Here is a 27,537-nt window from a genome sequence, read left to right as displayed (position 1 = left end):
TATATGATGCTAATCACCATAGTATCTATGATATTCAGATGTAGTAGAGTAAAATAATCAATCTCTTAGCCCTCACACCTCAAGAGATACAAAAACCTGAGTATTTCCTAGAAAAACTACTTAGTTTCAAGGAAAATATTACAAAATAATTCAAAACATTTGTAAAATTTATAAATAAATCAAAGCTGGCAAATTTGTTTTCATTACAATTTTTCACCATAACAAGTGTATATAATATACAATAAAATCTTAATTCAAACACTGCATAAAAACACAATGGCATTCTGTCCATTTCTCTGCAATGAGTCAGTATCATAGCATCATAGAAGTGTAGGACTGGAAGAGACCTCGAGTGGTCATCTAGTCTAGTCCAGTCCCCTGCACTCAAGGCAGGACTAAGTATTATCTAGACCATCTCTGACAGGTGTGTTTCTAACCTGCCCTTAAAAATCTCCAGTGATGGAGATTCCACAACCTCCCTAGGCAATTTATTCCAGTGCTTAACTACCTTGATAGTTAGGAATTTTTTCCTAATGTCCAACCTAAATTACCCTTGCCACTAAGTAGATTGCTTCTTGTCCTACCCTCAGATGTTAAGGAGAACAATTTTTCTCCCTCTCCTTGTAACAACCTTTTATGTACTTATACTTATGTATAATTAGGGGGCTGTAAGTGAGATTTCAGATTTTTAAAATTTCAATACTTTGACAATCTAGACTACGGAATACAATAGTACGTTAAAAAGTATTAAAATAAAACTAAATTTGAATAAATGAACATTTTCACATTTGTTCACTTAGGTCCTGATTCATCAAAGCACATAAGCATCTGCTTAATTTAAGAATGTACGTAGTCCTGTTGACTTCATATCAATGAGACTTACTCATATGCATAAAGTTAATAATGTACTTAAGTGCTTTGATGAATCTGGCCCTTATTTACTAATTTGCAAAAGGTCTCCCAGTCAGTTTGAATTAATGAGATTCTACTATATCGCCTTTATGCTGAAGAAAGTTTTACACTAAAAAACAGGTAAGACTATTAGACACTGTAAAAAAAACAGGGCACAAACCATATCTCCATGGTAACAGCAAAAGTTGCATGTTCAAGCATTTCAGTTAGAAGGTGATTTGGAATATCTAGCAAGTTTGGTTTGTTTCCTTAATGGGAAAGCAAAGCAGAACACTTACAATGCTCAGGAGACAGACAATAGGAATGCAGTGACCAGCATGTTTGAGAAATTGTATTTAACAACTCATTGCCAATTTAATAAACAAGTGCCAAACATTTTTATATTCTTAAATCACGTACTGTTTTGGAGTGGAGGAGAACCAAAATAAGGAAAAAAAATACTTGAACATTATTCAGATGCTATGTAGGCTTTAGTCACGTAAACCTAGAAATAGCTGCTTTATTTTTTTTTTTTTTACCTTTATTTTCTCTGCTCTTCTCTTACCTGGATAATAATTTCAGATGAAATCTCTTCAGTTTTCTTTTGGGATATATTCTGAATGTGTATAAACTGGTTTGTTGAAGGCACTCCTTGTGCGTCCATTTTCTTCTCTGTTAAAGCAGGATCAGCAGCAGGAGGACTTGCACAGGACTCTTTACATTTCAGTTGCTGAGAGATGGAAGTTGCCGTCATGCCTACTGCAGTCACCCTTGGCACCTGGATACAAGGTGATGATTCTGCTTCACTAGCGAGTTTACTAGTGGACATGGCCTTGTTTGGGGGATCCACTACCATATGTTCTATGTTTGTGTCAATCTGAGCTTCCATCATAGACATTTTCAAAATGTCTGCTACTGCTGTCTTCACAGATGCCTGCATGGGAAATAGGCTTGTAACTGGCGATGCCAGTTTGGGCACAGAATTGCCGCCTGCTACCTTTGAAACAGTAGGAGGCTGTCGCCCCTCAAAAGTTATCTTTGTAACAGTGGATCCTTGAGTTATAATTGGCTGCTGCACCTGAAAATCAAATTTTTGTTGTGCATGTTACAGCTATTTTTTTATTTAAACCTAATCAATATTTATCTGGACAATACGGCACAAACAACATACTTGCTATTAGGAAGACAGTTGAAGCTCAGTGTTTTAAGAAAGGAATCAGCAGTGATATGATAACATTTAATTGAAGCCTGGGGAAGGTAGTGTTTGGACTGCTAGACAAAGTTTCTAGCAGAATATCACAGCAGCCTCATTTTCTTTTGGGATTTATATCCCCATGTGATGTATATTAATCCCTTCTTATTATTTTATATATGCTTCAAGGGGCTGGGGAGTAGTAGGTTTTTGGAGTTAATTAAAATACATATACAGTATTTCATTTTCCTCAGTCTTTACATCTTCCCCTCCCAAGGAAAGTAAAATTGCTCCTCTAGGTAAAATTATTTAACTGAAGGGTGATGGTGATGTAAACTACCAAGGAAGACGTACAATGGAGATCCTTGGGAGACTGCACTGTATTCGTCTTTATTTCCACCGCATTTTTTTTAAATGTTACGGGAACGGAAATCAATAATATGTTATACCCAAAAAAATAAAAGAAATTAGGGGCAAATTCCATGCACTGTTGGTTGCAGAAATTCACAAAAAACTGTCCAACAAAATTGACTTGTGAGCTCTATGGATTTTTTTCCCTATATAACAACATGTGCTTCTCTTTCCTAGTGTCAACCTTCTGATGGGGAAATTAATACCAGCGTAATGAGGAGTTCTCTCTTGCCAGGAGAAAACACGGCTACAGCAACTGGGTTGGTGTTTGGATTTTTCCTTGAACAGCGACGTTTTATTTTGCATGCTATCAATATTCTGTTACCTGGCTGGCGGGCTGTTTCTCTGAAGAGGCAGGTAGCTGCAATTGACTCTGGGGGGGTTGGGGTTGCACGTAGATTTTTTGTGCCGTTGGTGCCTGTTGCAGTTTGGGCAGCTGCTGCGTGGTTTTTACTGCAAGCACCTGTACTACAGTTTGCTGTGGCTGTGCCACTAAGGTGGGGAGTTGCCTTTCTTTGGCCATCATGTGGTGTGGGGTGTGCTGTGCATCTGGTTTGGTCTGTGCTTGCTCTTGCTGAAGTGGGGTTAGCTTTTGATGCCGGATAGAAAGCTGGGGCATTTGTGGGAGTTTGTGCTGGATCTGATCAGCCTGCAGGTGGATGGTCTGCTTTTGTTTAGTCTGGAAGCACTGCAGAGTTTTCACTTGCAGTTGAGTCTGTTCCAGCTGTGGTTGACTCAGTTTCTGCTGTTTTTGTGCCTGTGACTGCGTCAGGGCAGATCTGTAAAACAGACCAGTCTGAGGATCTAGGGTATCCATCTCTTCCACTTCTCCTTCCTCAGTTCCAAGTTGTTCACTGTGTTTGGTAAATGCAGTGTGGCTGCTTAAAGCCTTAATAAAAAAAGTTACAAATGAAAAAGTTATGAGACATCATCTAATTTACTGCAGAATACACAAATCTAGTGACATTACAGAATATTTAAACTGGACTGTTTTAAAAGCAGAATAGGTCACAGGACTTCAGGCATCCAACTCATGTATAAAAGCAGAAATACCTAAGATGCTGAGTTCCCAAAGCCATAGCACTTCAATGGCTATTTCTATACCATAACAAGCTAAGCCCTGGTGTTCCACCCACTACCTGCCTTTTAACTGTAGATGTCTTGCCCTCAGTGAAGCTTAGGTTGTTCTTACATTTGAAAGATTAAGATTCAGATCACCTCAAACTCCATGATGTCTGAATGGGAAATGGAAAGGATTGGCTAATTCAACAGAGATCTTAGGTTGGTGAATAGATGGTTCCTAGCTTTAACAAGAACCTATTATCTTAAGAGATTTTGATTCTGTTTCCTAACACTGTCTCCTCTCATGCTTCTTGGTGACTTCTTCTACACTACTTTTTACACACGGAACATGCCCCATTTCCCATGCACCAAAGCATAATCTCTCTCCTTTTCAGACCCAGTTCTTCCTGCGTTGATTTCCTCACCACTGCCATGTCTGTACCTTCACACACACCAAAACTACAGTCCCGTATATCACATTAGAGTTGGACTAAGTTCCTGGGGGGGGGGGGACGACACAAACACTGTCTTATTACATGTTGTGTACACAATCCTACATAATAACTAAGTAGCCTCATTCAGCAAAATTCTACCTCTATAGATGCTCTCTGCAGAGGCTTTGCGACAGACCTTATCTAAATATGAACTATATATAAAAGTGAGTGGTGTACATTTACCCAGGGGACCTCACAAAACTAGAGTAGCTTTATTTTTGTTACTGCTGACAGATAACAGAAATGCTAATTCTTGAATTAGATAAGAAAATTAAACTATTTAAACAAGAACACGCCACAGGCTTCTTCCTCTGCTTTTTACTGGGTTGTCCCTTTCACTTGGGCTGTTCACCACACATTTTAAAGCAGTCTCTCAGTTGCGAATTCGCAAGTTGAGAATTTGCCAGAGGCCTCTGCAGTTTGGCACCTTACAAAGCCAAGCTCCAAATCAAAGGCATCCTGCTTCTTTATGGTCTCCAATTCTGCTCCTTCTCCTTCCCCTGCTTCAAGATTAAGGTCTTGTCTAAGCTACAGAGTTTTGTCAACAAAAGTTATGCCACTTTAATTAAACCACTGTTGCATGTCCACACTGTGCTCCTTGTGTTCACAGAGTGCATCCACACTAGCAGCTCTCACACTGAAACAGAGAGAAGAGCACTGTGGGTAGCTATCCCACTTTGCAGCTGGCTGCAGAATGCTTTGGGAAGGGTTTGCAATGCCTCATGGGGCAGGTACAGCACCACATGATGCAGGTTTCTCAATCCCATCATTCCATGGGAATCCTACTAGATTGCCAGCAGCTTTTCAACTGAAATGTGTGTGGGAGGAGCGACTGTGCGTGACGGGGTATGTGTGGTGTGGGAGAGAGACAGAGTGGGTTGTGGGAGAGTGAGTGTGTCAGCATGCTGTCTCGAAGTTCAGACAGTGGCCGGAAACATTCAGTCCTGAGACACGGGGAGGGGGACACCCCCATCAGCCTCTGCCCCCCTTCCTGGCTCTGCACAGCACTGTAGTCACTCACACACCACCTCCCCTGCCTGCTGCTGTGTTCCTAGTGCTGGGGAAGAGCAGAATTCCACTTAATGATTTGCTCTTTGCTGCCAGCATGCTCAGCTTTCAGAACTTCCCGGAGCTTTGAAAGGGGAGAGCCGCATGCCTGTGTAGCTGGAATGCAGGGCAGCCAAGTTCAAAACAGCGAGCAGAGGCATCATGGTGGGCATTGTTGGATACTGGGAGAGGCCAGTTATGGTGACAACGAATGGCAGCGTCTACAATGACGCTTTGTCGCTTTAACTTCATCGCAAAAAGCTCTATATGCCTCTCGTTGAGGTGGTTTTATTTTGCCGACAAAAGTAGCGTTGTAGTGTGTGCACCTCCACTGCTTTGTCGGCAAAAGCTGCCTTTTGCTGACAAAACTCTGTACTGTAGACAAGGCCTAACATAGAACCTTTAGGGCCCTTCCCCCTTTCATTACTGTGTACAGAGACAGGCAAGTCCTACACTGCTGTCAAATGGACTCCACACAAACAGGGAGGGCTCATGTAGGCAGCAACATCCTTTCAAAATGGCCAACAGCAAACATGTAGCATATACAAAACAACTCCTCCGCTTACTATACAAGATACATGAGGTAATACCTTACTGGACCAACTTCTGTTGGTTAAAGGTACAAGCTTTCAAGATAAAAGATATTAGCCCACCTACCTTGTCCCAGATTCTGGGACCAACATGGCTACATCAGCATTGCAATCAACCATGGAAGATATTCTTAGATAGTCTTTTTTTTAGTCCCACACTCAAGGAACAGCAACTCACAATGGGCCAAATTCTGTCCTTATGCTTGGGTTTCCACTGACAAACCAACATGACGTGCATTCAAATCAAAACCTGGCCCTAGATAATTCACATAGCCTACTTATGTTCACAGACTGTTTGGAAAAGAAAAGGTACAACCTGCTGCATGATATGGGTAATTGCGCCTGTGGAAGATGCAGGGATAGATTTCACCACAACAGAAGTCTGTGTTGCTGTCTGCGACTGAGCCACATGCTGCAGCAGAGTCCTCTGGGGCTGGGATGACTGCTGGTGGGGCTGAGACCGATGACTGACTGAAAGTAAAGAGGTCAATGGCACTTCCCCAGAACTAACTGTAGTAGCTAAAGCTACTTGCTTTGTTGTTTTACCTTCAAGTGAAAGCAAATATGGATGAAATAAAAATCTGAGTATGAAATAAGTCCTTTACTGTATGCTAGCTTCAATCTTAAAGTGTAGATCTACTATGAGAAGGATCTTAAAAATAGCATCATGGGGTCTGGTGTTTGTTTCAGTGATTTCTGAGCAAGTGTGAGCTCAGTTTTAAAATGTCCCCCGCCTCCCAAATGCTAGTCCTGCAAACTAAATTTGTGCTCCGGGTTCTTTCATACATCATCAGTATGGACCATTCTGGAGTCCAAATTATGCTGTTACATTTTTGTAACTCCACTGAAGGCAATGCAGTTGCACAGACATAACTGAAAATGCCAAAATGTGATTACAGAAAATTACTCATCACGTGTGAGAATGAGAGAACTTTAGGACTCTCAAACCTTACATTAAATGTACAGGGCTGGCAATTAGAAAGTGTTTACTTGTAAAGAATTTGAGCAAATTTTCTCAGAAGTCAATGAGACAACAAACATAGACCCATCATATCAGAGTCACTTATCAGACTAGAACCACATCAACGTTGGGGCTACAGTTTTGGCTCCATAATTAACCAGATGGGTGGGCAAAGTGAAATAGTCCTAAAGTCAGTTTATTCTATTATCTAACAAAACAGTCAACAGCATAAGACAACAGCATCAATGAAGAACCCAAATTAGCTTATACCAACTCATACCATTATGTAGATATTTGCTTTAATTAAAAAGAAAAGGAGTACTTGTGGCACCTTAGAGACTAACCAATTTATTGGAGTATAAGCTTTCGTGAGCGACAGCTCACTTCATACTCAAATAAATTGGTTAGTCTCTAAGGTGCCACAAGTACTCCTTTTCTTTTTGCGAATACAGACTAACACGGCTGTTACTCTGAAACCTGCTTTAATTAACTTATTCCTAAATGCATCAGGTACTGGAAAATATGGTATGGTACTGGATGGCTCAGAGGAATATGATTATATCCACATTAACTGACAGTGACTAGAAGTCAATATTTTCTGGTAGTTAGAAGGGAGGCCAAAGTTTGGATGAATATGGAAAGTTAACTTGCCACTCCGAGATGGGGTTGGATAAACGCAGCATTGCCTTTCATGCTGTACCAGCTATTACTGGATATCCCCAACAGTTTCTACAGAATTTAAAACTTCATTTAAAAATAAAGTTTCTAACCTATATGGTTGTGTAGAAATTCTTCCGAATGTGAACCAATACAGAGTTGTCTTCCTGAGTCTGCAGACAGACAAAAAATGATAATACTAAGAGGTGTGAACTGCCCCATTCAATTCAATGGGTGTTAATACTGAAGCCCAACAGCTATTTAGATTTATTTAAAATGTACCTAAAACCTTTGCTCTAGGTGCATGTATCAAAATTCACAACATATAACTGTCAGTATAGTACATTATTTCACTGCTTATCATTTTAGCAGAAAATCTACCTATTGTGGGATTAGTGGCATACTTATTTGTTTCATATACACATTCAATGACCCCCGTTTCTTAAATTCAAATGGGAAGGAACTGGTGAAGTAACTGTAGTTGTATGCTGTTACGAAGGCTGCTGCTGTCCAACCCATGGTTGGTTGCATTTAATTGGTAGGAAAAGCAAATGACCCCTACCATGCACATTCCCTGTAATTCTGTAAATCACTTTGAGCTCTGTAAAAAAAACCCCAGTTTTAAGTTACTGATTATTTTAAGTTCAGGGAAGCGTTAATTGCTGTCATCTGTTATCCTGGATCTATGCATAAAGAGGACTTCAAACTACACGAATATTGAATGGGGATCTTTTATAAGCACTGACTTAAAATATATACATAGTTCAACTTGACTTTTCCCGTAGATCTTGGAGGAAACTGAACACTCGAATACAACAAAAAGAAAAGGAGGACTTGTGGCACCTTAGAGACTAACCAATTTATTTGAGCATGAGCTTTCGTGAGCTACAGCTCACTTCATCGGATGCATACTGTGGAAATCGCAGAAAACATTATATACACAGACACCATGAAATATGTGTGTGTGTGTGTATATATATATGTGTATATAATGTCTTCTGCGATTTCCACAGTATGCATCCGATGAAGTGAGCTGTAGCTCACGAAAGCTCATGCTCAAATAAATTGGTTAGTCTCTAAGGTGCCACAAGTCCTCCTTTTCTTTTTGCGAATACAGACTAACACGGCTGTTACTCTGAAACTCGAATACAACGTACAACACACAGTGTATGGTGATGTCAGGGAATATGACTGACCTTCAAACAACTGGTGATCAGTTTAATAATGTTATAATGTACGCTTACTTGTTATTAAATACTTATTATACTTCTTGTTATTCAAACAACATTTTAATATTAAGTCAATGCTTTCCCACCAGGGATCCATTGGAGTTATGACTCTCTCACTCACAATTGAAGCCAGATACAGTAAGCAGTATAAAAAAAAAGTCGCATCCAACTTAAATCTGGATACCAGGGGGCAAAAGTGGAGGGGGAAGGAGGGAGGGGAAAATGAAAAATGGAAATACCAGATTAGACTTGAATACTAAAAACACTGAAATCATATTTTAAATATATTTGAATATAAACAAGCTTTATCCTGTTTTTAAACAGACATTTTCACCACAGTTAAAACTTAATTGGGAAAAGCAAAATGCAAGCATGTAGAGTATTCATTCAAGTGCTGAATTTAAGAAGCTAAACATGCTAACCCTTTCACACTGAATTTATTAAATGGTGCAAATGTCTAGGGGCAGACGAGAGTGTTCCAGTTTATGGGAGATGTAGTTTAATTAGACACATGTCCAGAGAAAAACACTGAAGGATTGATGCAACATGAGGACTAGAAAGATGCTTCAAACTGGCACATCACACTTATTATTGGGATTCAGCTTTCGCTAACCTTAACTGACCTACTCTCTGCCTAAAACTTGCAATTTGGCACTGCAAAACAGATAAAGAAAACTTTACCAGCCCAAACACAAAATGTACTTACCCACTATATCATGAGGATGGCAATTATAATGGAAAATGCCCACCTGGCCAAAAAAAGGCTACCTGCTCAGTACCATTAAGTGAGTTGAATTCCACAAAGTTGGGTGAACTAATTCTGCAAGAAGTCTTTTACCCTTTCACAACAGATACGCCATATAATGAATCCTGAGCTTCATTTTCTACTTTTCCTTCCCAAGAGTTTTCCCCAAAGACATCAACAAGGGCACTTTGCCCTTTCACCACCAGATCAGAGTATGTTTAAATGATATGCCTTGAAACGATGATCTTTTGTTTCATTTTACACCAGAAATAGATAAGATGCACATTCTCTGATCTACCAGGGAAGAGTAGAAAGCATCCCATGCCCCTTGATGTGTCCTCAAAGTAGTGGAAGAAGACTAGCATGAATTTCCTATACAGAAATACTATAATGAAAGGAAGACAGAAAATACTGATCCCCTGCCCCACATGCAACAATAAAAACAACAAAAAGGCTTTCCACTGAAAACCAGCCATCCTAATTCTAGCATTCATAGTATGTTTTGTAGCCACTTACCAGTTGTGATATATTCAGCAACTAATTCTGATTCTACCACAGCAATGGAAGGGCTTTCTGGAGAATGCCTCTTCTCCTGAGTCATCTGAATAGGAACTGCCATTTGGCTCAGGTCAATGGTAGGTTGTCTTGGTTTTGATTCTAACTTCTCCTTCACTGCTTAAAGATGGGCGGGGGGGGGGCGAGGGGGGGGAGAAGAGAAGAGGAAATGCACCTTTTAGTAAAATAGATTCCAACTAAAGTTAAATACACAGAAAGATAAGAGAATCAAACCGTCCCAAGAAAGTGGGACATAATCAAGATATACCGTACTTCCAAGCTGAACACTTGCAGGAGCAAAAATACAGAATTTTCATCTACAAAAATGTAAAATATAGTTATTTTAACAATGCAATTGACTAACATGATTCAAAGTGATCCCAAACATCCACATACCTGTTGTCTGCTGAAGTTCCAGCAGTGCTTTTATTGTAGAAGTAGCTGATTGCGATTCATTGGATACATCTTGATAAATTATTGTGGGGCTGGTGTCCACAGCAATTTCATGTTCTGACCAATCCTGACTTCTAGATGCTATCACATGAACGACAGGCTGGGAATCTGTTACCCAGAAAAATGAGGACAAATCAAATCAACCAACTATAACATTTTTATTCAGTGTTCATTACAGGCGGTGGTGGTAGCAACACCTATTGTTAAGGTTGCCTAATACTTTCCATTATAAAATATTATTTTCAGTTGCTTATAAAACCTTGCCAAACTTTAACCATTCAAACTGAAGTTTTTCTTAGTGTCTGCCTCAAGCTGACTTTTTTTGGAAAATTTCAGCTGTTCAGATATTCAAGTTATTCAATATTCGAATATTGAACAAAACAAGCCTTAATTTCTTTAAATTTGATCACATTAAGTTCCTTGAAAACCAGGAGTTCCCAAAAAACACTATCAATGTGCAAGCAGAAGTTACTCACCTTGTGCAGTAACTGGAGTTCTTGGAGATGTGTCCCCCTGTGGGTGCTTCACTTCGGGTGCCAATGCGTCCTGCGCTTTTGATTGGAGATTTTTGGAGCAGTGCCTGTTCGGCCTGTGTATGTGCCCCACACATCCTAGTGCCCTGTGCTGAGGCTATATGGCGAATCACTCTCAATTCCTTTTCCACCAAAGTCCCCCAAAGGAGATTCTGAAGCAGAGGTGGAGGAGGGCAGGTAGTGGAGCACCCACAGGGGGACACATCTCAAAGAACTCCAGTTACTGCAAAAACGTGAGTAACCTCTCCTTTTTTGAGTAGTGTCCCTGTGGATTCCTGACCTCAGGTGACTCCTGGGGAGCATCCGCTAAGGAGGCAAGAGGTTCAGAGTAGAGTCCAATACAGGAGAGAGAACTTCATTGCCTATAGCATCTGATCTTGCAGCAGGCAAGAAGGCATAGTGATCAGAAGTATGAAAAGAGGACTAAGTTGCTGCTCTACAGATGTATACAGTTGGTACGTCCTTAAATTGGGCTATAGATGCAGATAGTATATTCCACAGGAGCACTATCAGTCTCACAGGGGGCTGAACATGAGTTGGGTCATAACTGATCTTAATACATTCAGAGATCCACTTTGATATCCTGTTTTGAAATTACCAAACCCTTGTTTCTGTCTGCGATGGATACAAATAGTCTAGGAAATCTTCTAGAAGGTTTGATCCTATCTAGGTAAAAAGCTAATGCCCTCCTCTCATCTAGGGTATGGAATATGGCTTCTTCATTAGTCCAATGTGGCTTTGGGACAAAAACATGACCTTAGTTAAGAATCTTCGATAGGCCCATAGTGAGAATTTCTCTCTGGTGAATACCATAAATAGAAAGGATCTGCCATTAAAACTCCCAATTCTCCAACCCTTCAGGCAGAAGTGATAGCTACCAGAAAGGCTGTCTTCACTGATAAGTTTAACAAAGAACACATAGCCAGTGGCTCAAAAGGATGCTTTTAAAAAGCAATTAAGGACTAGGCTTAGGTCCCAGCTAGACACAGGATCTCTTATTTGTGGGGAGAGATTCGACAAACCTCGAGCAAAGAGCAAAAATCCCTTTATGGGTGTGTGAAAAGCTGTTATTGCCATTAAGGGTATCCTAATGGAGTTCAGAGAAAGACCCAACATTTTCAATTCCAACAGGTAATCCAGTACCCCTGGGAAAAGAGTGAAATCTGACAACTGTTACACCAAAGACAATATCTCATCAATTTCTGGAGGTAAGTATTCCTGCAGGTTCTTTTCTAAAAAGGTGTACCTTTGATGACCAGGATCCCTCTATTCCTGAGAGCCATTGAGGAAGCACGCTTGGAGACCCAGAATCTGCAGGCTGGGGTGAGAGTGCCAGACCAGCATCCTGAGTCAGTAGGTGAGGAGTGATCCGTAGATGCCCCGGAGGGCAAGAGATGAGTGATTAGATAGGGATACCAAACTTGTCTTGACCACGTTGGTGCAATGAATATGACTTTGGCCTGATGTTGTTGAGAACTTTCAATAGTAATGGTGTTGGTGGATATGCATATGAGATGAGAAAAGCATCTTCCAGGGATTGGGGATCAAGACCACCTCTGGACCAATACTTGATGGATTTTGCATTGGCTGCCGTGGCAAACAGATTGACCTCCAGGAACCGTCAAGTTAATACCACGTTGAGGACTCCTCAAGAGTTACGTTCCCACTCATAATTTAGAAAGAAATTGCTGCTGAGGTCATCTGGTGTTCTAATACCTGGCAGGTATGAAGCTGAGATGACAATCGATTTGGCAATGCACTAATTTCAGAGTTTTATTGCTCTGAGAGCACAGAGAGATGGTGAAGGTGCTCCGCTCCTCCCTGGGGATTGATATAATAAATTCATGCCATGTTGTCTGTCACTATCTTTACTGACATTTATCTGTTTAGAGATAAAATAGTGTAGGCAAACATTTTTGACTGGTCCCAATTCCAAACCATTGATATAAAGAAGCTACTCTGGTAGTAACCATTTGCCCTGAACCTTGTAAGGTTTCAGATGTGCCCCCAACCCAAAACTGAAGTGTCTTATGTTATCCCTACAGGAGGGCGATTCTGAAAGAATGTCACACCTTCACAGATTTTGGTCAGTCCTTCCACCAGTTGCGTGACTGTAGAACCCATTGGGAAACAGACTGTAATCTCCCTAGGCTGTGCTTTCTTGAAAGGAAAACTTCCAGGAAGTTTTTGGAAAGCGTAGGGGACAATTTCCTGGTGCAAGTGCTAGATGAGCCAACTAGGGGGGGAGCTTTTCTTGACCTGCTGCTCACAAACAGGGAAGAATTAGTGGGGGAAGCAAAAGTGGACGGGAATCTGGGAGGCAGTGACCATGAGTTGGTTGAGTTCAGGATCCTGACACAGGGAAGAAAGGTAAGCAGCAGGATACGGACCCTGGACTTCAGGAAAGCAGACTTCGACTCCCTCAGGGAGCGGATAGGTAGGATCCCCTGGGGGACTAACATGAAGGGGAAAGGAGTCCAGGAGAGCTGGCTGTATTTCAAGGAATCCCTGTTGAGGTTACAGGGACAAACCATCCCGATGAGTTGAAAGAATAGTAAATATGGCAGGCGACCAGCTTGGCTTAACGGTGAAATCCTAGCGGATCTTAAACATAAAAAAGACGCTTACAAGAAGTGGAAGGTTGGACATATGACCAGGGAAGAGTATAAAAATATTGCTCGGGCATGTAGGAATGAAATCAGGAGGGCCAAATCGCACCTGGAGCTGCAGCTAGCAAGAGATGTCAAGAGTAACAAGAAGGGTTTCTTCCGGTATGTTGGCAACAAGAAGAAAGCCAAGAAAAGTGTGGGCCCCTTACTGAATGAGGGAGGCAACCTAGTGACAGAGGATGTGGAAAAAGCTAATGTGCTCAATGCTTTTTTAGCCTCTGTCTTCACTAACAAGGACAGCTCCCAGACTGCTGCGCTGGGCATCACAACATGGGGAGTAGATGGCCAGCCCTCTGTGGAGAAAGAGGTGGTTAGGGACTATTTAGAAAAGCTGGACGTGCCCAAGTCCATGGGGCCGGACGAGTTGCATCCAAGAGTGCTAAAGGAATTGGCGGATGTGATTGCAGAGCCATTGGCCATTATCTTTGAAAACTCGTGGCGAACGGGGGAAGTCCCAGATGACTGGAAAAAGGCTAATGTAGTGCCAATCTTTAAAAAAGGGAAGAAGGAGGATCCTGGGAACTACAGGCCAGTCAGCCTCACCTCAGTCCCCGGAAAAATCATGGAGCAGGTCCTCAAGGAATCAATCCTGAAGCACTTACATGAGAGGAAAGTGATCAGGAACAGTCAGCATGGATTCACCAAGGGAAGGTCATGCCTGACTAATCTAATCGCCTTCTATGATGAGATTACTGATTCTGTGGATGAAGGGAAAGCAGTGGATGTATTGTTTCTTGACTTTAGCAAAGCTTTTGACACGGTCTCCCACAGGATTCTTGTCAGCAAGTTAAAGAAGTATGGGCTGGCTGAATGCACTATAAGGTGGGTAGAAAGTTGGCTAGATTGTCGGGCTCAACGGGTAGTGATCAATGGCTCCATGTCTAGTTGGCAGCCGGTGTCAAGTGGAGTGCCCCAGGGGTCGGTCCTGGGGCCGGTTTTGTTCAATATCTTCATAAATGATCTGGAGGATGGTGTGGATTGCACTCTCAGCAAATTTGCGGATGATACTGAACTGGGAGGAGTGGTAGATACGCTGGAGGGCAGGGATAGGATACAGAGGGACCTAGACAAATTGGAGGATTGGGTCAAAAGAAACCTGATGAGGTTCGATAAGGATAAGTGCAGGGTCCTGCACTTAGGACGGAAGAACCCAATGCACAGCTACAGACTAGGGACCGAATGGCTAGGCAGCAGTTCTGCGGAAAAGGACCTAGGGGTTACAGTGGACGAGAAGCTGGATATGAGTCAACAGTGTGCCCTTGTTGCCAAGAAGGCCAATGGCATTTTGGGATGTATAAGTAGGGGCATAGCGAGCAGATCGAGGGACGTGATCGTTCCCCTCTATTCGACATTGGTGAGGCCTCATCTAGAGTACTGTGTCCAGTTTTGGGCCCCACACTACAAGAAGGATGTGGATAAATTGGAGAGAGTCCAGCGAAGGGCAACAAAAATGATTAGGGGTCTGGAACACATGACTTATGAGGAGAGGCTGAGGGAACTGGGATTGTTTAGTCTGCGGAAGAGAAGAATGAGGGGGGATTTGATAGCTGCTTTCAACTACCTGAGAGGTGGTTCCAGAGAGGATGGTTCTAGACTGTTCTCAGTGGTAGAAGAGGACAGGACAAGGAGTAATGGTCTCAAGTTGCAGTGGGGGAGGTTTAGGTTGGCTATTAGGAAAAACTTTTTCACTAGGAGGGTGGTGAAACACTGGAATGCGTTACCTAGGGAGGTGGTAGAATCTCCTTCCTTGGAAGTTTTTAAGGTCAGGCTTGACAAAGCCTTGGCTGGGATGATTTGATTGGGGATTGGTCCTGCTTTGAGCAGGGGGTTGGACTAGATGACCTCCTGAGGTCCCTTCCAACCCTGATATTCTATGATTCTGTGATTTGTAAACCATTCAAAGCCATCCCTATAGGCCTCTGAGATGTAACCTGGCATGTTGCTCTACAAAGACGCAAGCTGACATGTGTCCCAGTAGTTGAAGACAATCTCCTATTGTTACTTGAGAACTGCACCGAATCCTTGAGATTCATTAATGTGAGAAATCTTCTGAGGAGAAGGTATGCTCTGCCTGTCAGTGCATCCAGCGAAGCCCCTATGATGTCTAGATAGAGTCAAAATGGATTTTGAGATTGATTTGAAGGCCCAGGCTGTGAAACAGAGAACACATCATCTTCACTGCCATTAACACTTCATGATACAATCTGCCCCGATCAACCAATCATCCAGACACTGGAAAACTATTACACCCAAATGACATAGGTGGGCGGCAACTAATTCCAGAATCTTTGATAATACTCTTGGGGCAGAAGATAGGCTGAAAGGGAGCACCCTGTATTTGTACTGCTCACTGTTGATTAGAAAACAAAGAAACTTTTTTTTGTTAAGGGTAAATAGCAACATGAAAATATGAGTCTTGCAGGCTGATTGTCATGAACCAATCTCCTAATTCTAACAAGCCAATTATTGCTGGAAGAGTCACCATCCTAAATCCCTACTGTTTTACATATCTGTTTATAAACTTGAAGTCTAAAACTGGTCTCCACTCTCCATTCTTTTTGGGGATCAGGAAGTACTTTGAATAGAATCTCCCTCCCCCATGCTGTACAGGAACTTGTTCTATTGCTCCTAAACACAGAAGTGAGGCAACCTCTTGCACCAGTAATTGATCATGAGAAACGTCCCTGAAAAGAGACTGGGAGGAGGAATGGGTAGGAAGGATAGTGTAACCAGATGTTATGCCTTCCAAAACTCATTTGTCCAATGTTGTATTCTCCCATGCAGCTTGAAAATGGGAGAGGTGGCATCTAAAAGGAGGGAGAATGTTGCAGCTTTAAAACCTTGTTGATTGGATGGTTGAGACTCTCAGCAGATCCATCAAAACTGTTGCTTGGAGGTTGCAGATGGCTGAGAAGATGCAGATGTAGCTGAAGGGGGTTTCTTTTTAAAGTATCTTGGCCTCTTGGATAGTGGCTCAGATAGAGGCTATGGCAGGATGGTCTATGGTAAGCTGAATATAAGGCTAGGAGTGCTCTCTGTACCATCTGAAACCTAATGATCTCCTATTTACAGGAGTATAGAGCCTTACAGATTGCAGTGTGGCTCTCATGTCCTTTAAAGTTCAAAGAGATGTATCCATCGAGTCTGCAAAGAGCTTGCGACTAACAAAAGGGAGGCCTTTGACAGTGCTCTGAACTTCTCTTGGAAAGCCTGACAGCTGCAGCCAAGACTTTCTTCTCATGACCACTGCAGTGGATATAGATTGTGCTGCTGTATCTGCAGCCTCCAAGGAGGCCTGGAGCAATGTCTTTGTATAATCGCCTTAAATTGGTCAGTTCCTTTGACAGGTGTTCAATAAAGGAATTAGATCTGTTGTAATTCAAACAGTCGTATTTGGCCATGAATGCCCGATGGTTCGCTATTCTGAACTGAAGTGTAGATGAAGAGTGAGATTTGCGACTAAAAAGACAGAGCCTCTTGTGGTCCTTACTGTACGGGGTGGACTTTGAGCTATGCTGTCTGCCACACTCATTAATGGCCTTCACTACCAGGGAATTTTGAGATGAGTGAGAAAATAGAAGCTCTGACTCTCTGGCAGGGACAGAATACTTATTATCCATCCTTCTGCAGGTAGGTGGTGCAGTAGTTGGGGTTTGCTAAACAGTCTTAGCAGGTTCCAGAAGAGCTTCCAATCTTCATAGATGTGGAGGTGTGTAAAATATCTAGGAGTTTATAGTGGGACTCCTGAACCTCCTCTGAGGGAATGTGTAACAGGTCAATAATTTGGTTCATCAGTTCTTGAAACTGCTTGAAGTCATTGGCCATAGAAGGTGGTGGAAGCATCAGTTTCATTAGGTGATGAGGAGGCAATATTAGTAAGAGTTGTCACCTCTTTATCCACCCTTGTTTCTTGCTCCTCAAAGGTCTCTTCCTTTGGCATAGGTGGTGATAGAGGACGTTGAGGAGAGTGGGCCCTTCTCTGCTCCCTCCAGCAGTATGGAGACTTAATTGAAAATTGTTGACAACAGAATGCCTACATGCCCCAGCAAGGCCACTGAGAGGGCCCTTGGACCAATGGCATAGGTAGAGGCATTCATCTGTGTCCCCACCATGGGTTTGTCATTTGAGATCTATCCTCCTGAAATATGTCAGTGTAGGAGGGAGAGGGATGTGACCTAGAATCCCAGGGGAACCCTGGATCAATATTTGAGAGTCTGAGGAGTGCTCTTCCACATGCTCCAAGGGAAAAGGGTGGGAGGGGAATAGTTGTTCTGCCTGAGAATTAGGCAAGGGTGAATATGGCACTCTAGGAGATAGAGGGGTCTGTGACCGAGAGAGTCTTGAGGCTGATAAACAGAGGAGACTCTGGCTCCAAAGATGTTATCAGGTCTTCAGGTTACCTAAATTTTTGCAGGACCAAAGGTATCATAGACTGGGTCGAGTGAGAACCTGTGGAGGATGGCTTCAGTACTGATGCAGTTGGTACCAAGTGCTTGGCATGGGATTGAATAGGCTCAACCTGTAAACAGAAGGTATATGAGCAGTCTTTGGTACCACTTACTTTCTAATGTTATTCGGGGATGTGCTTAGCCTCTTTTCAACTGCATCTCTGCCACTCTAGGAACTCAGTACCGACTTTGGCTTAGATGATTGACTCCTCTTCACCTTTGTGGTACTGGCATCACTGCAAGGAACTCCCCTTGGGACCTAAGATCTCTGTAGTCATCTTGTGTGTTGGTGACAGATTTTCTTGGAGATTTACTCTTTGCCTCCTTCTGCTTAGAAGCAGATATTGAGACTAATCTCCACTGACCAAGATCTTGATGTGGATGCTGCACTAGTGTTACACCAGGAGGTCTATGTACACAGGTTCCTCCACCCCCTGGATCCGAAGCTGGTCATAAAGATGGTTCCATTATCAGGAGTTTAAAGTTGATTTCCCAATTTTTTTGGGCTCTACCCCTGAAGGAAGTGCAGATCTTGCACTTACTGGGGACATGAGCACCACCCAGACAGTGGAGGCACTGAGAATGCCAGACACTGATTAGAGTAGCCTCATGGCAGGATAGGCACCTTTTGAATTCCTGGGAGCGCAGCATTCCTGAGCAAACAAACAAAAACTGACCCCCTATAAAGGGGAAAAATCTTAACATCTAACTGTATCTATGAATAATTTGGGGGGGGGGGAGGAGGTGTTGTTTTTCTTTTTTTCAGTGAAAGGAAAAGGGGAACACCTGTTCCAACAACTAAAAACACTAAAAGGTCACAGACTATATGCTAACTAGCTAGCTAATTGCTGAATACTAGAGAGAACAAGCACAGGTAAATGCCATCTCATGTTGATTGCGGTTGAGAAGGAACTGAGGGGCAGTTTGCCTGTGCAGCTTCTTCTAGCCTTGGTGTGGAGCACAAACATGGGTGAGGCGCATGGCTGGGCCCAACGGGAACTACCACCAAAAATCTCCAATCTAAGGCACAGGCGCACCTGAAGTGGAACATCCACAGGGACACTACACAAAGAACAACAACTTTTAAAAAGTTACATTGAAGGGATGAATGGAAAAGGAGGGCTATGTATATGAAAAAGATAAAAGGTGTTTGCAGATATAAACTGACCATTTTGTTTTTATCTAAAGAACATGCTTAAAAATACTTGTGTATCCAGTCTCTTAATGAGTGCGCAAATCTCCTAATGCTACAATGGATGTCACTGCCCAGGTTAGCTGGGGATCAAAGGAAGACCTGAACCATTGATTTTTTTTTAAAAAAAGTAAATTTGATATTTAGAGAACTGATGATTTTGAGGTGAAAAGTAAAACATTTCTGATTAATACTACATACTTCTCTAGAATATGTCATCAACAAATCTCAACATGCTTTCAGAAGTTAATCCCCAACACCCCTGCAAGTAGTAATATCCTCATTTTTCAGATGTGGAACTGAGACAAGGGGTTACAGGACTCACAAAAAGTCAGTATTTGGAAGCAATTTTCAGAAGTCCTGATCTCCAGTCACCTAACCAGATCAGATGACCATGCATTTAAAACATAATAAAGAGATACAACAGGTTATAAAAAACTAGCTTACGTCTTTGGGAGAGGGAATCAAAGCTTATTACTTAGCAAACAAAGTGATTATATTTACCCTGGGAGCTCTGGGAGGACTCTGTAGAAGAGGAGCTGCTATCAGTGTAGCTCTGTGGTTCTTCTTTCACTTCTGGGAGAGAAGAGTTTCCTGCCTCTGCCACCCTGGATGCCTGCTGCAATGTTTCAGTTACCAACTGCCTTGTCTGCTCACTCACAACCGTAGCTTGAAATGTCACAGGCTTTGGTTTTATGAGAACCTAAGAGAAAAAACAATTTCTCTATTTACAGTAAGAGCACTCAAGAAAGGACCAAACACCTATCAGGGTTTCTTGAGTGCACTGTCTCCTGATATGTAATCAAGACAGCATATACAACCTCTATATAATCCTCTTTTGTATGTTCCTGTCCATACAGGAGCATGGCAAATTCCTACACAACCACTTAGCATCTGTGAATACTAAGAACTATATAGATCATCTAATTTAAGGTCTATTATTAAGGTCACAAGCTACTGATTATTATGCTATAAGGAACTAATCCAGTAAAGTACTTAAGCATGTGCTTAACACAAGTGATTTATGGGATTGGGCACTAATTTATTTAGACATAAAACAGGTTTTTCTAGTTCTGACCAATTCAGATAAATTCGGAAAGCCTGTATATGAATACAACTTTCTTTCATTTATTGATACAAGATTAAACTTGAACTCTGTTTAGACGTATAGAGTGCCCAGAATTAGGATAGATTCAATAACACAGGGTGCAGAGGGCTAACATACTAGTCTTTTAACTCTACAGTCTAATTTTAGGCATAAACTTTAGAATATACACTTCAAGTTGAGAAGCCTAGTGACCATATTACATGCCTGTGTACTACAGTTGTCAATCTGTACTCAATGGCATAAGGACCTGAATAGCAGGAGTCAGGACTAAGGTTCATTAGAAGAATTGACGTTTGCAAGGACCTTGCCTACTTTGTACTTGGCTCAAGCCACTGCTATTAAGCCATCAATTTTATGAGCAGTAAATTCAGACATAATCATCATAAAAAAAGGTAACAAACAATTTTATGGCACCTATCTTCACAGTACTTAAGTTCCTACATCTAATCATCATATCAGATTGTTTTGAACAGGTTCTGGCAGACAAAAGGAAGATAATTACCACCATATCAGAACAGACTAAGAGTCTAACTACTCTGATATCCTGTTGATGCCAGATGTTTCAAAGTCACTCCATAGCGCAGGATTCACCCTGCTTCTTCCCAGTCCCTCAGGTTGACAGATTATGGAGCGATTCCTCCCATCTTTCATGGCCTCATACCTGGCTACGTATTTTCTTTAGGCTACAGTTCAAAGCAGTAGCTTCCCTTCAGGAATATGAGCAGCCCTGAAGAATGAGGTGATCTTTATTCCACACAAAACGTGTTCTTGCACGTGCCATTTTTAGCCATATATGATTTGCCTTACTACTCTGAAGCAGTGAATTCCACAAGCTAGTCACACATTGCTTAATAAGTATTTCCTTTAATGTTTAAAATGTGTTGCCTTTTAATTTCATCATGCATGTCTTCTATCATAAAACAGAAGACTGAATAGTGCTTGACTGGCCTTCTCTATATATTTCTACCATATAACTGTATCTCAGTCCTTTCAATCTCTCCTCATATGGAATAACCTTCCCTTCCATACCTGTAATCCTCTCTCCTCCTCATTATAGCTTCATGCCTTATCTGATTTTTGGGACCTTTGTTGCACAGAATGTTTGCTCAACTGTATAAATCTTCCGGAATGATTCAATCTTAAAATATTCTGCTTGAGCTTTACAAATACAGGCTCTGGCCTCAAAGGTGAGTTAGGCTTCTTCCCCTGGAAAGTAATGTGCTTAAATACCCATCTAGTGTGCTAATGGAGCACCAAACTGCCAATCTATGTTAGGCTCCAGGGAGAGACCTACTTCATGAAGTGCATAAGATACACATTACTATAACCAGATCAATTTCACGCCACACCAAAGGCTTTGAAGTGCAAAGGACTGCCAACACCAGGAAGGCTTGTTTCTCTTTTTATAGAAATCTAAGTGTTTTTCATAAGACTGAAGGAGTCCTTGCTGTACCTGTGTTTTCCCTTGCTGCCCATAAACAATTTTGGTTGGGATGATTTTGGTGGCTGGCTGGACAGTAGATCCTATTCCTTTTGGCTGCGTGACAATCATTTTTGTGATGGGTCTGGTTGCAGTGATGATGGCAGGTTTTGCTCCTGCTGGCACTGCTTGAATAGTTTTCTCCCCCTGAAGTAAAGGCAAAATGTACATGTTAACTTGCAATGCAATTTCTTCAGTGATATATAACACCCTCCTATCTAAACATAGGTAAAATTCACATAAGAGGCAGTACAGTTGCTCTGTAACATGCCAACCAATTTCTTTCATCATCAGGTTGGTTTCAAGGAGTAGGTGCATTTAATAGGAAGTAAATTCAAAAACCAAGCACAAAAATAAAGACTAGTAAGAGTTTATGTGGCATTAAGAAAAAAAACTCTTTCTTCTCTGGGAAAGTAGAATTGTATGAGATGTTTAAAGGTATACTCAAAACTTTTAAGAGTTGCTTTTTGTCAGTAGCAACATCTTAGATTATTAAAACTGGAAATATTTTACTATTTTATTTACCTTTTACAATTTGTGCTGTTATGAATTTATTTTGGTTTCCACAATGAAACTAGTTTGGCCAGTTTTATTTCTAATTCTCGTGTGGTTTTCTTTTAGGTATGGTGAAGGGAAAAGGTGGCTTTCAGCAGTGCAAGCAAATGTTCACTTTTAATTGGTTAAGCACATACAGATGCTATATAAGATAGCTATCAAGATAATCTCTGCTTCAAAGAATTCACAGAACAGAAAATAGAATCCTTTGCAACTCATTTGCAAACATGCTTTAAAAGAAAGTTAAAAAAATACCAAATCTTTTTTAACATTATTTTTTATAAAGAATTTTACCAAACCTAAATCTGGAGTTTACAATTTTTTGACAGTTTGTTCTTTAATCTGTCTTACATTATTATGCCTATCACTGGGGTATCCAGTACAGCTAGTCAGGAATTTTCCAACAAAATGTTTTTTTTTTTTAAATCAGAAAATGCTGATTTGTCAAAATTGAACCTTTTCACGGGAATGGTTCTATTTGAGTGAACTTCCAAAGGACCCCAGGCAGACGAAACTCTTGCTAACTTGACAACAAAAGTCTCCTCAGTTTCACTGCTGCCATTTAGTGGTTGGAAGCAGTAAAACTGTCAAGAATCCTGTCAATTTCATTCAGCAGCTGCCAGGGCTTCCAGGGTCCCTAGCTCTGCTGCAGGCGATGCTGGGGAGCATATTTTGTTTTGGAACATCACATTCTGGTGTTTCCAAAATATTGTAGGATTTCAGTTTAGTGAAAATCTGAGTGTTCAGCTTTTTATCCTAATTCAGAATTGCCCTGAAAAGCTTAGAAGTTAAGGGCATACATAATTAACAGATATACAGATGGATATCAAATTTTACAAACTATGTTAAACGTGCAGAATATTTGAAAAAGGACCCTCCCTTCACACATTGGATCAGACAATCCCATTCTCATATTAAAAGAACTGGTACAAGATTCCAGTCATTTTGTATGACTCCACCCTTTTTGGACGGGACAGCCTCTGTAACCCAGAGACAGCTGGACAGAGAACACAAAGAAGGAGAAGATATGAGGCTTTAACCCAACTTTAACAGTCCCTATTGAACCCCCGCTTTTGTTAACTGCTCTAGTCCCAAAGAGCATACTAGCCCCTCAATCATCCCTGACCTAGGCCCAAGCTTAAAACTCTTGCTTACCCCGGCATTTAACAATGTTGTAACAACATTTTTGCCTGGAAGTCCTTGAATAGTTGTTCCTTTTCCAGTAGTCTTTTGCACAACAATCACATTGGGCTTGGAAGTCATTGGGATTGTAGTAATTTTGGTTGTAGTTCCTTAAAGCAAGTGGGAAGAAGAGAGGCCTGGGTTAAAAGTGATGATGCTCAGTTATTTTTATGTATATATTTCATGCAACTCTAGAATCTTTATAAACACGCTTTGGGTGCAGCATAAGGAAAATAATTAGGGCTCTGATTTTCAGTTTTAATCAGTAAACACCAATAAAACACCCCGGATATCAAAAAAAAAATTGAAAACAGTGTTTATCCAATAAACACTGGAAAAACACCAGAAATGGTTACTTGTATATAAGGGCTTGTTTGTACAGAGCAGTAAAACGGACAAGGGATGTGACTTCTAAAACATGCTAATATGTTGCACATTATGTGGTCCAGGTAGGCCCTGCTGGTGTGCACTAAAGGTTCCTTAATGTGCTTTAATATAGTGCTACTATGTTAAAGAACACTAAGGGACATTATAAAGAGATTCATTACAATGTGTACAAAGAGAAAGTCCTGAAACCCCCCTGATTTTTGGAAAGCTACATAAAATTTGAAAATTGCTAAACATAAACCCTGAAAAATGAAATGGATAAACTCTGAAAAACAGAAGCCCTAAAGATAATCCTACCATCATGGCAAGTTTAAATGCAACTGAAAAAAGTTAAACTGCTAAAGACACGACATTTAACGTGTGGCCCGTAGGGTGCACAACAACTGTTCGTGCTGTGTGGGGAGCACAGAGCTGAACAGTTTTTATGGTTGATACAAACCAAAGGACAATTTCTGAACAACTACCACGAAAGGTATAGGTACAAATATTATGGTTGTGTGCATTTATCTTTGACATATTCTGTAAATATGCGCATTAGCTCTGGCTCTCAGTGTTGCAAATTTTGGGCATCCCTGTGCTAAAAGAAAATTGTCTACCAAATAAATTACTTCAAATAGAAATAAAGATTGAAAATGGTAGATCAAGCAATTCTATCTGTAGCAGATTTTGCAAGAGAAAAATCTTAGAGTTTACATCTTATAAAAGGGAGGTTTCCCATTCAGTGGAAAGCTGTTCATATGCTGAGAACACATTAACACTATTTTCTCTCTTTTCCACAAAGGGAGCCAGGTTTTTACTATGGCTAATGTATGGGAATACAGAATTCTGTTACTGGAATTATAAGACAAACTTGTGGTTTCTTTCACAGCATTATTTAAAAAACAACAACAAACCTCTTTCCTTTTGAAGCCCAGAGTTCAGAAGACATTTTTCTACTGATGAACTTTTTGTTGTTCTTCCCTCCTACCATATAATAACTTGCCTTTAGTGGCTTCTTGTTTATTTACAATGACCCTTTCTAAACAGCTCCTCACAATGGCTAACAGAACATACAAGTCACCAGTGGTATCAATCTGCCCATTTCAATAATTACTTTTCTGCTCAGATAACTACCACTTCTGTTTTTCCCTAAAAATAGTTCCAACTATCTGTAAAGACATCATACCTAGCTGCTGACGTGCGTGCCAACAAAGAATCCTGGTCATCAACTTCAACCCATCATTGATGCCTGGCAGCTACCTCATAACACATTCCAGATTTAAAAATTCATTTAATTTGTACCAATTTTGAGAAAGGGAAATAATTCTAAGATGGTGAAAGTAGGGTTTCTCTCAATTCTAACCTGTTCCTCTCTTATCAATCAGCCATTTCTGATATGTATAAAGGAGAATAACCCTTTTCCAATAATTGGTCCTAAATGGAAAAAATATTTTTCAAACATGTAACAAAATAATTTGTCTTTGTACCCACAGAGATAAATCAAACGTGAGGCCTAAAGTATTTGCATGTCTCTAGAAGTTTTGTATCTCAGATAAGACTTTATATCAATACACCTACCAGAAACAATATTACTGCTTATAATCTTGCCTCCCAGTGTAGCCAGCGATTTCGGCACTACCGTAATGATGCTGCCACTGGTGGTTTTCACATAAGTGGCAGCGCCTGGAGTTCCAGCCATCCGAGCCCCAATAGAGGGGCTTACCGTTGGACGAGTATATGTTGCCTGTGTCCCTATTTCAAAGTAAAACAATAAAAACAGGCTTGCAATTAAAATACGAAACACCATGAGTATTGCAAATTGTGAAAGAAGGTTTAGATCAAAGAGAAGTATTTAGTTCCACTATAAGAAATTGAACATAGGAACAGAGGAGAAGAAGGGACATCACCTGGGTCAAGTCCAGTCCATTGCTATCACAGGCACACTCATCATACAATCCTATTCGTAAATTTATCATGTTCCATTTTAAAACTAGTTAGGTGGTTTGCCCCCACTACTCCTATTGGGAGGCTGTTCCAGAACCTTACTCTTCTGATGATTAGAAATCATCTTCTAATTTCCAGTCTAAATTTATTCATGGCCAGTTTATACCCATTTGTTCTTGGGCCAGCGTTGTCCTTTAGCTTCTACAGCTCTTCTCCCTCCCTGCCATTACCCCTCTGATGTATTCATAGAGAGCAACCATATCCCCATATAGCCTTTGACTGGATACTGTTTATCATTACCCTTTAAGATCCTCCAGCTAGTTTTCAGTCCGCATCACGTTCAGATACATGCCAATTTAAATTAAATTAAAGATTTCATAAAGCACCGTCAAATGTTTTGTCTATCATGTTTCAAGTTAAAACCATTCTAGTTTGTAATGGATTTGTTCTTCATAAACTGATGTCCTTTATGTTCATGGCTCTGTTGTTCAAAAGGTGTTTAGATTCTCCCTCAATATTTGTCCTTTATTTTATTACCTGCCAAAGTGTGATTTATTGGATGGAATTTGCTAGAAGCGATCTTTTCCTCTTTAAGAAGAGTGGGGAGAGAGCACATAAGCCAATAGAAATGGCTTAACAGAATCGACAACCAGCCTAAATTTCGCTTTGCGAAAGTTACACCATCACTCTTTAGAATACAATAGCTACAATAATAAATACAACTATACATTTTAGAAGTATTTATGAATTCAAGCTAATCTTCTCAATACCCAAAAGATACATAAACCTGGTGTTTGTTTCCTTTCTCCTATTAACTTCAATGGGAGCAATACAGGGCCCACAGAGGTTAAGGAACTTGCCCAAAGTCACAGAGTGAGTCAGTGGGAGAGGTAGAATATGAACTCAATTCCTGACTACCAGTCCTATGCTCAGTCCTCTCAACCACTACGATTAACAGGTATTAGTTAAGGAAGGGTAACTTTCTACTCCAGTTGTACTTCTGCACATACTGTAGACTAAGCATTGCAGAGCTTTGTTGCTAAAAATTATTATACAAAACAGCTAGATTTAATTGGGAACCCTAATATTCAGAACTGGTCTGAAGAGAGAAAGCAAATGGCCTAGTCAAGATTTACCAATTAAACATGAAAAAAGCCTCCCAAAAAATTATATTCACTTATTTAAAATATATCAGGATAATGTTTTATCTGGGTAAAGAATTTAAAGGTGAACTGAAAAGTTGGACTAAAAATTGAGTTAAGCACAGATTTATACCACCTACCCCAACATGTGTGGCGCACTTAGCAAAGAAATGAATTTTGACCAAACTTTAAAGAAATTCAGCCTTGCCCCTAAATCGTCTTCATACATCCAACACTACCCTAATGCATCAGTCTGTAACATTACTGATATAGAAAGGAAGTGTATCTACTGGTGAATACACAGAACAGAGTTGAGGGATCTGGGTTCTATTCCTGGCTCCTCTATGCACTTACTGTGAGACCCTGAGAAACTCAACTGTCTCTCAAATCCCCCATCCATAAGACAGGAATAATGATATTTACCTACCTTCAAGGGATGTTGAGAGGCTTAATTCATTTGTTTGACATCCTCTAATACAAGGTGCTACAGAAGTGCAAAGTATCATCATCATCGGTTTCAGTGACATTTCTTTCTCAACCAGTGGGAAAGGAATGATTATACTTGTGTGTGTCAAGTCAAAGAGAGTACAAGAGAAATAAAAGACCACTCAATGGTAAACTTGAGTTTATA

At 40.8% G+C, this 27,537-nt stretch overlaps 1 protein-coding gene across 13 annotated transcripts in view; it reads right to left on the bottom strand.

Annotated features, from left to right (window-relative positions):
* Positions 1-27,537, bottom strand: part of EMSY (EMSY transcriptional repressor, BRCA2 interacting) — a 62,807-nt gene that overhangs the window by 8,800 nt on the left and 26,470 nt on the right. For 4 of the 13 annotated variants that reach the window (XM_043527761.1, XM_037883534.2, XM_037883724.2 and 1 more), the window contains 10 exons: positions 25,399-25,572; positions 23,428-23,564; positions 21,691-21,864; positions 19,634-19,832; positions 10,231-10,395; positions 9,796-9,954; positions 7,419-7,478; positions 6,004-6,158; positions 2,820-3,383; positions 1,457-1,969 (listed from right to left, as the gene is read on the bottom strand). In XM_043527761.1, coding sequence (XP_043383696.1) covers positions 1,457-1,969; positions 2,820-3,383; positions 6,004-6,158; positions 7,419-7,478; positions 9,796-9,954; positions 10,231-10,395; positions 19,634-19,832; positions 21,691-21,864; positions 23,428-23,564; positions 25,399-25,572 — 2,300 coding nt within the window. Of the gene's footprint in view, positions 1-1,456; positions 3,384-6,003; positions 6,159-7,418; positions 7,479-9,795; positions 9,955-10,230; positions 10,396-19,633; positions 19,833-21,690; positions 21,865-23,427; positions 23,565-25,398; positions 25,573-27,537 lie in introns of those variants that run through there. The other 9 variants (XM_037883479.2, XM_037883806.2, XM_037883656.2 and 6 more) reach the window with 6 other exon arrangements.

This window comes from Chelonia mydas, chromosome 1 (assembly GCF_015237465.2).
Source record: "Chelonia mydas isolate rCheMyd1 chromosome 1, rCheMyd1.pri.v2, whole genome shotgun sequence".
Lineage (NCBI taxonomy): Eukaryota > Metazoa > Chordata > Testudines > Cheloniidae > Chelonia > Chelonia mydas.
This window is presented reverse-complemented; position numbering and strand designations above follow the sequence as displayed.